Source organism: Camelus dromedarius, chromosome 9, assembly GCF_036321535.1.
Source record: "Camelus dromedarius isolate mCamDro1 chromosome 9, mCamDro1.pat, whole genome shotgun sequence".
Classification (NCBI taxonomy): domain Eukaryota; kingdom Metazoa; phylum Chordata; class Mammalia; order Artiodactyla; family Camelidae; genus Camelus; species Camelus dromedarius.
This window is the reverse complement of record NC_087444.1, coordinates 64,917,080-64,931,868: the sequence shown is the minus strand read 5'-3', so window position 1 is coordinate 64,931,868 and position 14,789 is coordinate 64,917,080. Positions and strand designations below refer to the sequence as shown.

Sequence of the window (14,789 nt, the reverse complement as noted above, 5' to 3'; positions counted from 1 at the left end):
TATGAATAAGCAGACGGTGGCAGGGTCATATAATGGACAAACTACTCAGCAATGAAAGGAAACAAACTATGACACAATAACTAGGGTGAAGTGCAAAGATATTATGCTGAGCGATGGAAGCCAGTCTCAGAAGGTTAAAGACTATATGAATCCTTGTATGTGACATTCTTGAAAAGGTACAGCTCTGATGGTAAGGACAGGTCTGTGGTCATCAGTGGTTAGGGCTGAGGGGAAGATGTCTGTAACTGCTTTTTATCTTGATCATGGTGGTGTTACAGGAATCTATGTGTGTTAAATTCACAGAACTGTGCACCCCTCCCTGAAAAAAGTTCTTTCTTATTCTATGATCATTTTAAAATCAATCAATCAATCATAAGGGGGTGGTGCTGCTCAGCAGTAGAGCACATGTTTAGCATGCAGGAGGTCCTGGGGTTCAATCCCCAATACCTCCATTTTTTAAAAAAATCATTAAAAAAAAATGATACCTGGGCTTCTGGCATGGGCAAACAAGGGAGACTCCACCATTTACAGAGGTGGACTAGGCTGAGCGGTGGGGCCAGATTTGGGCGGAGGAAATGAAGAGTTCGGCCTGGACTTGTGAAGTTGAGCTGTTCCCTGGACACAGCTGGATACACAAGAGTCTGAGGCTGGAGATAGAAATCTGGGAGTTATTAATAATTAAAGCCTAGTAATGAATTAGAATACCTGGAGAGAGGGTGTAGGGCGAGAGCAGAAGGGGAGAGCCTTTCAGAATAATGCCTTCCAGAGGGTGGGGGCAGGAGGAGGAGCCAGGGTTGAGATGGAGGGCTCTGCGGGTTGTTAGGAGCACCTCTCCTCTGCCTGGCTGTGTCCTCCAGAGACCTCCCTTGTGGGGAGGGCTGCAGGGAGTGGGGCAGGGACTTTGAAATAAGAATGAGGGCCTGGTAAGAATGATTTTAGAAAGTCAGCAGGTCTCTGCAACTATTTGCCATCAGATCTGGGCAAAATTATCTCTGAGCTGCGCTTTCGGCAAAATGATGCTTCCTCCTGCTTCCTTCGCTACCCACCCAAGCCCGCTCTGAGCCATCCCTACCCATCCGTCCCCGACAGCTCAACCCTCCTCAGCCTCCACTGCTGCAGGGCCCGCCAACTGGCTGCCGGTCCGCAGCCTTCAGGCCTGTTTTGTCCTCACCACACACAATCCTTTAATATTTTGAATTGGTTCTCTGAATATAAGATCTCAAAAACATCAACAGCAGCTGGATTTTCAACTTGAAAAACTGGAAGGTATGGCAGCATTGAGCCCACTGCCCTGCTGGGTAACAAGACAGGAGCTGAATTTAAATGAGCACGTGCCCTGCAGCAGTCACTACTGCTCCCTACGCGTCTCCAGCACCCAGAGAAGAGCTGGTTTATCACCTGTTTGTGCCCCGGTCTCTGCCCTTTTGTGTAACCTGAGTTGTCCCACAGCCATTTCAACTTCTGCAGAGCGGTACAGCAAAAGCAAAGACCCACTTGGCTTATTGAAACATGGGAGGATTTTTCTGACGGTATGTACACCTATATAACGTGGACACAGAGGTGAGGGGCCACAACATTTTTAATCAACTTTTTAAATTGAGGCTCAATCTACATTCAATAAATTGTACCCATTTTAAGTACAGAGGTCACTAACTTGACAAATGTAGACATCTGCGTAACTCCTACCTCCATCGAGTTAGAGACTGTCCATCACCCCAAAATGCCCCTCTGATATCCTGCCATCAACCCCTTCCCTGTCTCATTCTCAGCCCCTGGCAACCACTGATCTGCTTTCTACCAGTTAAAGGGATTCTGGTACCAATTCCAACCTGCCAGGGTGTTTTCCCCCTCACTGACAAGCAATTCTCCAGGTACCAGCTGTCTCAGATTCCACAGGGCACTGGCTCTGTGATATATGTATACAATGGAGTATTACTCAGCGATAAAAAGAATGAAATAATGCCATTTGCAGCAACATAGATGACCTTAGAGATGATCATACTAAGTGAAGTAAGTCAGACAGAAAAATAAATATACGATATCAATGATATGTAGAAACTAAAATATGACACAAATGAACTTATTTATGAGACAGAGACAGACTCACAGACATAGAAAACAAACTTATAGTTACCAAAGGGGAAAAGGAATGGGGGAGGGATAAATTAGTAGTTTGGGACTGGTATATGAAAACTGCTATACATAAAATAGATAACAAGATCCTGCTGTGTAGCACAGGGAACTATATTCAATATTCTATAATGAACCATGATGGAAAAGAATATGAAAAAGAATATGTATATATATGTGTGTAACTGAATCACTTTGCTGTACACCTGAAACTAACACAATATTGTAAATCAACTATACTTCAATTAAAAAAAAAAGATGAGGGTTGTGCTCGAAGCGTAGAGAACCACTAGAAAAACAATTATTAAAAAGGGGGTAGGAGACAAGGGAATCAGTGAGCCACAAGCCCCTAACTGCATAAATTACAAGTAGTAACTTAGGCATCCAGGAACACATATCCTCATCTTCACGATGTGTGTTGTAGTGACTCCATGAACAAGAAGACTGGGTAGCTCTCCTGTTCCCAAGAACACCAAGCAGGGCCACGTACCCTTCCACAGGGCAACATCCCTCATGATCCCCACCCCACTCATTCAACCCTCTCTTGTTTCCATGGCAACCAAGCTCTGATAATAAGGGTGGGACTTTTTAATCAATAAAAGGAGAAGAGCTTTTAGTCGAGACTTGTCATTTAAATGATACTTGACTTTAGAAAGGGTCCATCCAGTAGGTTTGTTCTTCATTTGGTAATGCTGTGTCCCTGCAGCCTCAGCCAGCCAGCTTTCAAAAGCCCCTTTCTGAATGAGCAGAGTCCAGATATCTTGGTGCCAGAGCTACTGACTGGAACCATAAGAAATCTCCCCTTAGTTGAGCCATAATAACTAAGGTAAACACTAAGATTTCATATCTCCTGCAAAGCAAATAGAGTTCAGAAATTCCAGGATCATAAAATAATTTAAAATAAGAGAAGATGTCATTGGGTAGATCCTAGTAGGGTATAGGACTCTTAGGTTAGGCTTATCTATTACAGTTAAGATGCATTTGGCTGCATTAGAGAATATCTGGCCAATGCCAGGTCAACCATAAGAATGTTTATTACTTTTGGAGGTGGTGATCCCAGCTCAACAAGATCATCAAAGGCCCCAGCACTTTCCATCCTTCTTCTCTGACACCCTTAGCTTGTTATCTTTCCTCTTCAAGTTTGCGGCCTTATGGCCCCCAAATGGCTGCTGCAGCTCCAGGTCCTTCTCACATAAAAGCTCCCAAACCAGGAAGGGAGAGGGCAGCTCCTCACACATCCATCTCTTTTAGCATGGAGGAAAATCTTTCCCAGAGACCCTTAGCAGACTTCTTACCTTTTGTTGGCTAGAATTGGGTCACATGTCCATCCTGAGACCAGTCCCCAGTAAAGGGGAACAAGATTATCATGATTGGTTCTAATTGTGATTCAACTCCTGGGGGCTCTACAGCAGAGGATGATGATTTGGTGGTCTTACTGTACCCTTCTGTTCTGAATCCAGTGAAATCACCTTCTTCCAGAAATATTTCTGTACCCCATTTCCTCTTCTGCAGCATTTTCTGTCCCCTAGTCCCACGTCTCCATTGTGAGGGAGGGGAGGAGGGTGTAAACTCCATGCACCTTCCTACTTCCACCAGGGTTTATCAGTTTCATTCCTTCTAGCCCATTCTTTTCTGGCATGTGATCCCAGCATCCTTTCCCCAGAACATGGACACCATCTTGATGCTTTGAGGTCCCTCCGTATAATTTTTCAGAGCTGGCCTTAACAGGAAGTCAGCAAGTTTCTCTCTTTTCTTTGCAAAGTTTTAGGGGCCACAACTACCTGTATTGCTTGGATGTTAAAAATTTTTTTTTAACCAGAGGGGTCATGTCAGAGAGAGGAAGGTAAAAATTTGAGCGCTTTCTCACACTTCTTCACCGTGTCCGTCCCCATCCCACTCCCCTCCACCAGACTCTGTCTTCCACCTCTGATTCTCCTCCCTTGGAGTCTATGCTCTGACTTTTCTTCCAAGTCTTATTCTACTTACATTGTTGCTCTGCTACTTCCTTTTGAGATGATTTCTTGTGACTAATTTTGCACACTCCCAGACTTCTTGTTCTTACCCCCCAATCTGTTCTTCACTGCCCTCCTCCCCCAGCCCTAACCTGGTCTAATGTTTGCCCCTTCCCAGGGTGCAGGTGAAGTCGACTTAACCTCTCCTGCTTTGCATCACAGCTTCCCTTGCCCCCCCCCCCGCTTCACCCAGCTTCCACCGCCAACCCCCTGCACTCCCCGCCCCCAACCCCAGCACATATACACACATTGGGAGGCAACTTGCTAAATTAGCCAAAGTCTCTGGTGACAGGTGATGTATTCAACTCGGGAAAAGGCATCAAGCCAGCCTAGTGTCCTCTCTGCTTCCTGCCTGCCCCTCTGCCCTCTTCTTCTGCCGCTGGTTCCTGACTAGCCTGTGCTGAGGGGGTTCACCACTCACTAACTTCAGTCAGGCTGCAGGGAATGTCTTTGCCCATTTCTTCATGACTTTTTTTTTTTTTTTTAGTGGAGATTGAACCTAGGACCTCGTGCATGCTAAGCATGTGCTCTACCACTAAGCTATACTTCCCACTCCCTCTTCATGACTTCTTGAGTTAGCTTCCCTAGGTTTCTGGTCACACTTGGTGATTTAAAACTTCTAGCCTCCTCCCCATTTCCCAATAAGCTGAGACTTGCCCTGTGGCCCAGGGAACCTCTGACAGGGATGAGTCAAGTCTCCCCTTCTTCCCATCTTTCTCGGCTGCACTGCCCTGGGTTTTGGTGAACGGAGACCCTTCCTTCTAGAAGGGAAAAACTCCTACTTCATGGCCATCAGTGACTTCCTTTCGTAAACATTAAAAAAACTTGTTGTGCTGGGGGAGGGTGTAGTTCAACTGGTAGAGAGCACGCCTAGCATGCACAAGGTCCTGGGTTCAATCCCCAGTATCTCTATTTAAAAAAAAAAATTAAGTAAATGAACCTGATTACCCCCCCCCCCCAAAAAATCCTTGTTGTGTTAATTAACAACATTATGCTGCTAAGAAACCTTGTTCTCTAAAATCACAAACTGTCAGAAACATGGCTGTTTGAAACCCTATTAGTGAGAATGGACACCTCACTGCAGCTTGGAGGATCTGGGCGGGACCCTGTGACCCAGAGAAGCAGCCTTCAGCCCCCAGAGCTTCAGATAAAGAGTTTTCAGACACAAAATTCTACGTTTATCTTTATTTTGTATTTTCCAAAGAAATAGGGCCCTGAGTCTGCTTTAGCCCAGGCCTAAAATTCACCTCTTTCCACCCAGGTGTGCTTTGCTTTGAGCCTATCAAACACTGTTTCAGTGGAATATCACTTAAACGTCACCCTGACCCCAAACCTATAATAATCCTGTTTCTTTTTTTGTGAGATGCTCCACGCTTCCTCTGGAGCGTGGTCTCCTTTGCTCCAGCAAGATAATGAACCTAACTCTGTTGGGCTGCTGTTGTGTGAGACAGGCTCTGTCACTCTGTGAGTGATGAGACCTGGTCTCTAGCTCATGCTTTCTCAGCAGGGGCAAAATTGCCCCCATAGAGGTGGAAATTAGTTCTGGGGGAGCCAAAAAATCTTACAGCGAATTGTGGCTTTCCAGAGGGCCACACACATGAACAGATATATAGTATGCCTGTTGTATTAAAATTTCATGGACAGGGAAGGGAAGATACTGAGTAGGAGGAAAAATCCAGAAAGGCTCCTTGAAGGAACAGTGATACGAAAAGTCTGAGAGGCACTGCTTTAGTTTATACTGAGTAGCTTTTGGTATCTGCTGTGAGTCAGGTACCCAATCGTCGGTTCTCTTTTGCAGCTAGACTGCGTTCTTCCAACCTCAGTCTTGGGAGATCCAACCTGGTTTGACTTCTTGCAGCACCCCCAGAGCTCCCACCTGCGCCTGGGATCCCCTCACCCATGGGAGACTCACACCTGCTTGCTCTGCCAAATGGGGAGAATGCGTGATGCCCGCATCACTCATACAGATGCTCCCATGCCGTCTCTGCCCATCTCCTTCCCCTGCCTAGATGGGCACAGGGCAGCACCCCCAGAGTACACCCTCCACCCCATGAGCACCTCTTTCCCCTTGGTTTCCGAGGGATACGGAAAACACTACAACTCTCTCCCATCACCACCACCCAGGCTCTGATGACTTTTCATCGTCCCCACCCCTCAGCCTCGGCTTATACAACTGGGGTGGGGGTGGGGCGGTGCTGGGTGATGCTTGCCTCTTCTTCCTCAGCATAAACCCTGGGGAAGGAGTCTGACTCTTGTTCTTCGTGGCTCTCTCTGGAATGCATGGCTTCCAACTCCTCTTTGTCCTCCGACTTGGGTCCTTGTTTCCACGCCTGGCGTTGCAGGACTCCACCACACCTTCATTCCCTTCTGAACCACTTTCAGACCCATGTTCACATCAAGGCCCCTGTGCCTCGGGACAGACAGATAAGCCATGGGACAGAAACACAGCTCACGCCTTCATCTCTGCACAGAGACAGTGTCTTTCTCCCATCACCTGAGACCCAGTCGCCCACCCATAGCCAGTCCTCATTCCCCAGCGACCTTAACCCCAGGAAGAAAACAGATGCTAAAGACATTAATATTGAAATCCCTGAAGTTCTGAGCCCAGCCATCTGCACACAGTAGCAATAAATGTTTGAGAACCAAAACTGACTGAGTGCAAACACGTGCCAGCTTTTCTCGGGTTGCCTTGCCGGGGGAGGAGGCCTTGACCAACTCTTTCTCATGTACCATCCCTCAGTGGAAAATGAAAAATTACTAAATGATCACGTTTTGATAAAAATAGCTCTGAAGAACATACATCTGTCTTTGTAGTAACCTGAACTGGGCTGACAAATTCTCTTAATTTATTTTTCCAAAGGGGTTTTGTTGTGGGACACAACGGTGGCTGGTTGGTGACATGGTGACATGATGGTTGGTAAAAGAATTTACCAGAGATGAAGGAGGAGAATAGTAAAGGAGTTTATTAGGGGGACGCTGTGAGAGACAACAGCGGGCCACACAGACGAGAGGTTGTTGGGGTCTTTTATAAGGTCGGGTCCCAAGGTGACTGATCGGCTTGTGCGCTAGTCTCTGATTGGCTGTAAGTGAGGTAAGAGGTTTAGGGTTCCTGAAGGGCGGTGGGGTTGATGACTGATAAGGTGGGCGCAACAAGCCAGCCTGAGCTACTGTGAGATTAGGCATTACCTAGGGCTATCAGTTTGTTAGGGCAAACTCGCCCAGTAAAGAAGGTACTTTTTCTATTGAGGGATCACAGGTAGACATCTGAGAGGGTGTCATTGGACTTGGAAGGCTGTCATTTGGCCTCACAGATTTCTTTACTGAGAATAGGATGTATCAACACAAATGGTCGATTGCTTTGCATCAGTTCAATTGCTCAGCATGGCCTGTTTTCAGTTGTACTGGTCAGATTGCCTCCACTGACTCTGGAAGTGTGACTGGGCCCAGTCCCTGCAGATGACACACAGCTGGAGGCAGACTGGCTTCAGAGTCAGCTAATCCAGTCCTTCTTCAATCACTTATTAGCTATAGGATCTCACTAAGAGGCTTCACCTCTCTGGGCCTATTCCCTCACCTGTAAATTGGGAGCCATGAGAGTACCTGCCACGTGGCTATTGAGAAGATTGAAGAAGACAGTGTCGGGCCAAGTCCTGAGGACAGTTTAGCTATTATTTTTATCCCTCCAGCCCAGATCTTTTCCCAACAGCTAGGCATCTTTCTGTTTAATCCTTCTCCTTCAGCATCTTCCATTCATTAATTCCACCTAAGATACACCCATATACAGCACCCACAAACACCATAAGAAAAAAACAGAATAAGAAAAAGCCACTTCCTTTTGCATGCTGCCAGATTTATTTACGTGATTTCTCTTCTATCATTTTTCATAAATGTTCTTGAAAATCTGAATTTACTGAACAGTGGGAATTTTCTGGACAGGCCCATGTGAGAGCAAGATGCTTTTTTGTGCCTGGAGCCCCGTGTCCCCACTCCTGATCTGCTGGGTCACTAGTTCTGTGGGGGTAGATTCTGCCTCTCTCCTGTCCCAGGTCACTGGGCAGCTCCTCTGGACACTGTTCTCACCTCCTCCTTTACCTTCAGAAAAGTGCAGGAACTGGCCTGCTGCCCCGGAGAGCTCAGTTTCCTCCAGAGCTCTCTCTCACCTTGACTACTTCCCAGGGCCGAATGTGGGGGGATGGGAAGGGAGGACAGTGTGGTGAGATGGAGAGCTGGATTTCGGTGAGCACATCCTGAGGAAAGCTGGGGGCCACCTCTGCCCTAGACCGTGTCAGTCCCCAGCCTGCCCCTCCAAGGTCCCACCTGACTTGAGTGAGGAACTGCCCCCAGGAATGATCTGCCTTTCAGCCCAGTCCACCCGGCCGCCCGCTCCAGCGCCCTCCTGGAGTCCACTACCTCGTCTCTATGTTGGACAGCTCCTGCGGCGGCCCCTCTCCTTCATTCTTCTTCAGTTTCACACAGCCTTGCTGCCTCCAAGGGCCCCAGGCCCCAGCCAACCTCCCCAGCAGCCCCTTGAAGTCAGCTTGGAACCCAGATGATGAGAAGTAGTAGACAAGGGGGTCGACGCAGGAATTCAGGGTGCTGAGGAGCAGCACGTAACCTCTCCACGCCGGGCTTTTGCCTTGGATGTAGCCAATGACATGGGACACGTTGTAGGGCCCAAAGCAGACGAGGAAGTTGAGCAGCGTGGCTGCCACGAGGCCCGCCACCCTCTTCCGCCGGCGATGGCTGGCTCTCCTGCCAAGGATACATACCAGGCGGCTGTAGCAGTAGCTGGTGATGAGCAGGGGCACCCCGAAAAGGACCACAGCCATCTCCAGCCGGACGGGCAGGAGAAGGGCCAGCTGATCCTCCCGGAATTCCAGGTAGCAGGTCCCGTTGATACCTGAGCTGTGGGAAGAGTTCCCCGAGAACTCAGTGACGTAGACCACACTGCAGTGAGCGGCGGCCAGGAGCCAGCAGGCCCCGCTGACCAGGCCAGCCTGCCTCGGCCTCGGCTGGGTCTTGTACCACACGGGGTGGGCCACACTCAGGAAGCGTTCAATGCTCACAGCTGCCAGGAAGAGGGACGTGAGATAGATGGTGGTGAAGAAGAGGAATCCGGACAAGGGGCAGAAGATGAAGGGCAGGGGCCAGTGCATGCCACTGGCAGCCTCCACCATGCGGAAGGGCAGGAAGAGCAGCAGGAGCAGGTCCGAGAGGGTCAGGTTCAGCAACAGCACGTCCACGGCCACCGGGCGGCGCCGGAGCTTGCTCACGAAGATCGCCAGGGCCACCAGGTTGAGGGGGAGCCCCAGGAGGAAGGTGAAGAGGTACACGGAGAAGTAGAGCCAGTGATTGCCAGGGAAGGAGGACCTGTCTGGGCTGGTGTCCATGGTCATGGCCACTGGCGAGAGAGAGACAGAGATGGGAGCAGTCTGGGTGGGGATCTTGCACCATCCGCCTCTTGACTATCAGCAGGGAGCATCCCCACGCCCCCCATGCCCTCACACCCCCCATGCTTTCCCCAGCAGAGTCAGCCTGCCTCTCTTCCTGGTGGTGCCCTGTCTACTGTTCCTGTTCCCCAAGCACCAAGGCACCCTCCACAGAGCTCCTCAGGGCCCCGTGCTCACCTGCCGGTTTGAGAGTGCTCTGCTGCTCGGCACCTTGCCGACTCCTCCACAACAAGTATGGTTAGCTATTATCTGGACGAACTGATAAAAACCTAGCAGTGCCCATGACGTCACTCACTGTTGAGCAACAGCACAAAAGATGCCTTTAGCTCCGTTAGCAGCGCTGCTGGGCCAGTACACAAAATGAGGAGCAAATTCCACGACTGTCTGCCTGCTTTTCTCCTCGGCAGCCTCAGAGGGGATGCCCTAACCAGGCCCTAGCAGACTTCATCATCTTCTCCCTGATCCTCCACTTGAATTTTATCTGCTCCTCTAGAATGGCACTCATCCAGTTTGCCTTGTAAGGGCAGGAAGTGCGATGCAGTGATGGAGAGCGTGGGCTCTGGACCCGGGGTTCAGGGCTGGCCCTGTCACTCACTAACTCCGCGATTTGTGGCAAGTGACCTAAACCCTCTGTATCTCTGCTTTCTCATCTGTAAAACAAGGATAATTGTAGCACCGATCTCATAGGGTTCTTGTGTAGATTAAAGCATTAATATATGTCAGAGGCTTAGAATGGAGCCTGGCATGTTGTGGTGAGCACCGAACAGATGTCAGCTGCCATCATCCCAGTCACTGGTGCGGGCTGGTCTCTGGGGTGATCGTAATAGTGATGATGATGGCAGTGATGGTGACAGCTGTGTTTTAGTGGGCGCGTAATCTACAGCAGACATACTGCTTCTCAGGGCATCACCATATGTCTTTTTTTTTTTTTTTGAGAAATTATTGTTTTACTGAAAGTTAAGTGTGGGGAAAAAGGGAAAGGGATTTCCATAAGATGTGAGATAACAAGACCCTTTAACATGTCTTTTTTTTTTTAATTTACAATGTTGTATTAAGTTTCTGGTGACCAATCTAGTGATTCAGTATATATATAACTTTATAAATATATACATTGTTTTTTTATTATGGTTTACTACAAGCCACTGAATATAGTTCCCTGTGCTATACAGTAGGATCTTGCTGTTCATCTATTCTTTACACAGTAGTTTGTATCTGCCAATCTCAAATTCCCAATTTATCCCTCCCTCCCCTCTTTCCCCACCTAGTTCGTTTGTTTTCTATGTCTGTGAGTCTCTTGCTGTTCTGTAAATGAGTTCATTTTTGTCATTTTTTTATATTCCACGTATATCATATATCATATATGATATCATATGATATTTGTCTCATCACCATATGTCTCGAAATCCTCACGGTGGGGAAGTGACTCGTTACAGGTAATATAGTTTGTTAAGTATCACCAGCAGGGTTCAAACCCAACTTCTGTCCAGCTTCAGAGATTATGTCCTCATTCATTCAAATATTTACGGAGTGCAGTGAGATACCATTTCACACCCAGCAGAATGGCTATACACACAAAAAAAATATCAGATAATACCAAGTGTTGGTGAGGATGCGGAGAAATGGGAATCCTCATACATTGCTGGTGAGGACGTAAAATTGTGGAGTCACTTTGGAAAGCAGTTTCTTAAAAAGGTAAACACAAATCTACCATGCAACCCAGTTCTGCTGTAGGTATCTACTTAAGAGAAGTTCAAACATTTGTCCACACAGAGACTTGCTCATAATAGCATTTGTCAGGGTAGCCAAAAAGTGGAAACATCGCCTGGTGGTCCATCAGTTAGTGAATGGATAAACCATGTGGCATAGCTATGTGGTGGAATACTATTTGGCAAAGAAAAGGAATGAAATACCCACGCATATTGTCACATGGATGGACCTCAAAAATATTACTCTAAGTGACACCAGCCAAACACAGAAGACTATGAATGTTTCCATTTTTACCAAATGTCCAGAACAGGCAAATTTATAAAAACAGAAAGTAGGTTCCTGGTTGCCTGGGGACTGAGAGTGGAAGTGGGATTAACTATAACTAAGCCTTACTGGGGTGATGAAAATGATCTAAACTGGATTACAGTGATAATTGCACTCTTCAAAAAATTCACTAAAAATGGTGGAATTGTACACTGAAAATGGGTGACTTTTATCATAGGTAACTTTTATCTCAAATACGTTGTTAGAAGTATGGCTGTGAACAAAGCCAAGTTTCTGCTGTCATGGTGCTGACACTTGGTGGCGGGGGGTGTCCTTGTGGGGACTGAGTTGTGGGAGGATAATAAGACATCGGTAATACAGAGGCAGAGAATCCCCGCAGGCAACAGTGCACTGGCCTGAGGTTCAGGGCCCGAGGGGTGATGGTCATGAGAGGATGCTGGGGGGGCCCCAGGAGGAGCTGAACTCTCCCCCAAGTGGAGGAGGCACAAGTAACTGGAAGAAGTGGCCTGGCAGCAGCAGGCGCTCTGGCTCAGTGGGAGAGAGAGTGGTTTCGGTGTTACAGGAGGGGCAGGGGGCCACCTGGGCTGGAGTTCGGGCTGTGATTGACAGTCCCTGGTGTCACCAGTGCGCAGAGAACAAAGCTGTTTCTGCCTTCGGTGGCGCCTCAGGCAAGTTATTTAACTTGTAGGGCATATTTCCACATTTCTTAACCGAGGTAATAAAACATTCTTTGGAGGGCTGTTATGAACCTTCATTCATTCAGCAAATATTTACTGAGAGCCTACTATGTGCTTGGCTGTCTTTTAGATGCTGGGGATACGTCGACAAGGAAAACAAAAATCCTTGCCCTTGTAGACGGTTAAGCATGCAAAGAGATGACTTGTATAAACCAGTTCGTGCACGCCAGGCATGTAGCTACCACTTTTTCGCTTTTGTGTGTTCATGTCATTGTCATTAGAGGAACAAGTCGGCTTGCTCCACCTCGCCTCATCCGAGCCAGTGCCTGACGTTAATCTCTCGTGGCCACTCTCCTCTGCCCACTCTCTCGCTCGGGTTCAGGGCACTACCATTCACCTTCGCAAAAGGGACCACAAGGACAGGTATTAATCCTGATACCTCAAGTTTTCCAACTGTCCCCCCATCCTTGGGGGTCCTACCTTGAAGGATCACATCCTACACTCGCCTCTTCACTGCTGTAGGACCTCGGGCAAATTTCTTAACCCCACAAAATAAAGACAATTTTAACTCCTGGTTCTGGGACTGTGGCTACCTCATGCAGCACCTGAGTGCAAATTAGGAAAAGGTACCCCCTCAGGTGAGCACAGCCCCCTACCAAGGTGCACTGCTTAAGGAGTGGGTGGCGTCTTTGTTCAAAGTAGAATACGTAGCTCCTTCCCTTGGATGGAAGCAGCCCCATGCCAAGCACATGGCTTGGTGAGCAAAGCATAGGCTGGAATTCACTCAGTGTTTATGCCTCTGCAGGTCACCCTTGTGCAGTGAGCAACCTGCTCAACTGTACAGCAGTCGTGGGGCTAAATCAAAGGATTGTGGGAGGATGAAATAAGACAACACTTGTGAAGCACTTGGCATGGTACTTGTCCTGTATTAGAGACTCTGTATTTGTTTGCGACTGTCTCTGGTGTTGCGAGTGTATTCTCTCGCCCTGCTGCTGAATCTTTTCCTACCAACTTCCTGTTCCCAGTTCCAATGCTGCCCCCTTGTGAGTTCTAAATGGTATAGCAGTGTCATTATCTTGCATCCTGGCTCTTATTCAGAAATTTAAAATGTTCTTTCCTAGGAAATGATTTTGGAGTAACATCTCCCAAAGTGTAACATCAGAGTGGCATTTCCTCTAGCTTAGAGGCAAACTTCCCACCTCCTTCCCCATGTGGTGCACAGGCAGACAGGCCAGTCAGGACTGGAGAAGAGAGACAGACAGAGGTGGGAAGTCACGCTGATTTGTGCAGAGGCCAGCTTACCTTCCTCCTGAGTCCCAGCTCCAGACCTCCATTCTCTGTGACTGGGATGCCGTCTTCTGCCAGGCTCCGTTCTTCCCGTACGTGGCTCCAGGGATGCCCCCAGGCAAGGCCACCCTGCAGTTCCTTTGGAGCAGGGCCTAGCCAGGAGCCTAGAGAAGCAGTCAGGCTCTTCTGCACCCTGCCCCTTCCCCCTCACAGTGGCTATTACTTCTGGGATGGCCCTCCTTTTGTTCTTGCCACACATGCTGTCCCCCGGCCAGTACGCGCTCCCAAATAGCCGGTCACCAGCGGGTTGAGCACCACACTCCAAGCACCTGTGATGAGCCCCAGCTTCCGCCAGCGGCTTCCCAGGTTGGGGTGCAGGAAGCCAGCCACATTGGAGGCATTGTAGGGTCCTAAGCAGAGCAGCAGCGTGAGCAGAGCCCCGCCGGCCACCCAGGCCGCCCTGAGCTTCCGTCTGTGGCTCAGGCCTGAGCCGGCCAGTGCCCGGAGGCAGCCCACATAGCAGAAGGCTGTGATGGTCAGGGGCAGAAAGAAGAGCAGGAGAGAGAGGCTGAGGCGAGCAGGGCCCGCAGAGGCCGGGTCCCAGGCCTCCAGGCAGACCGGAGAGCCGTTGACTGGTGTGTTGATGCCCAGGGGCCTGGTGGTATTGTCCATCCAGCCTCCTGGAGCCTCCAACCCAAAGACCAGCCCCAAGTGACAGAGGACGAGGGCCCATATAGCCACGCACACGCCCCAGGAGTAGCGCGGCCTCCGGGCAGCTTGGTAGCCCAAGGGGAAGGCGGCACCCAGGTAGCGGCCCACACTCAGAGCTGCCAGGAAGCCCCCGCCCGCATAGAGGGGAGCGAAGTGGACCAGGGCGAAGGCAGGACAGAGAGGGGCCGGCAGAGGCCAGGCTCCCCCGGCCAGCGCCTCCACCGCCTTCAGGGGCAGGGAGGTCGCCAGCAGGAGGTCAGAGCAGCCCAGGTGGAGGGCGTAGACGAGGCTGGGGGTGAGGCGGAGCCGGGCGTGGGACACGGCGCCTGCGATGGCCAGCGTGTTGAGCGGGAAGCCCAGCGCAAAGGCGGCCATGTAGAGGGCGAAGGAGAGCTGCGGGGGCAGGTCCATGGGGCCACCCCTGCGCTCCGCGTGCTGCCTGCCCTCGGATCTCGGGGCCGGGGAAGGGGAGCTCCTGGGGTCACAGGCTGGTTTCAGCGCTGCTGCTCGGGGTGGGAGACCTGAGCGGA

General features: G+C 49.6%; 2 protein-coding genes across 2 annotated transcripts; both read right to left on the bottom strand.

Annotated features, from left to right (window-relative positions):
• Positions 1-7,659: 7,659 nt before the first annotated feature.
• Positions 7,660-13,698, bottom strand: FFAR3 (free fatty acid receptor 3). The gene is made up of 2 exons (XM_010978810.3): positions 13,564-13,698; positions 7,660-9,543 (listed from the first exon to the last, which is right to left on the bottom strand). Exon 2 carries the CDS (start codon positions 9,536-9,538, stop codon positions 8,549-8,551), a length of 990 nt encoding a protein of 329 aa, XP_010977112.3. The 5' UTR covers positions 9,539-9,543; positions 13,564-13,698; the 3' UTR covers positions 7,660-8,548.
• FFAR1 (free fatty acid receptor 1) lies at positions 13,626-14,670 on the bottom strand. Its single transcript, XM_064489252.1, has one exon. The coding sequence runs from the start codon at positions 14,668-14,670 to the stop codon at positions 13,768-13,770; it is 903 nt and encodes a 300-aa protein (XP_064345322.1). The 3' UTR covers positions 13,626-13,767.
• Between the last annotated feature and the right edge of the window lie 119 nt (positions 14,671-14,789).

What these genes read in the sequence shown, in the direction of transcription:
- FFAR3 (XM_010978810.3), bottom strand. Translation starts at nt 9,538, where the DNA reads ATGACCATGGACACCAGCCCAGACAGGTCCTCCTTCCCTGGCAATCAC.
- FFAR1 (XM_064489252.1), bottom strand. Translation starts at nt 14,670, where the DNA reads ATGGACCTGCCCCCGCAGCTCTCCTTCGCCCTCTACATGGCCGCCTTT.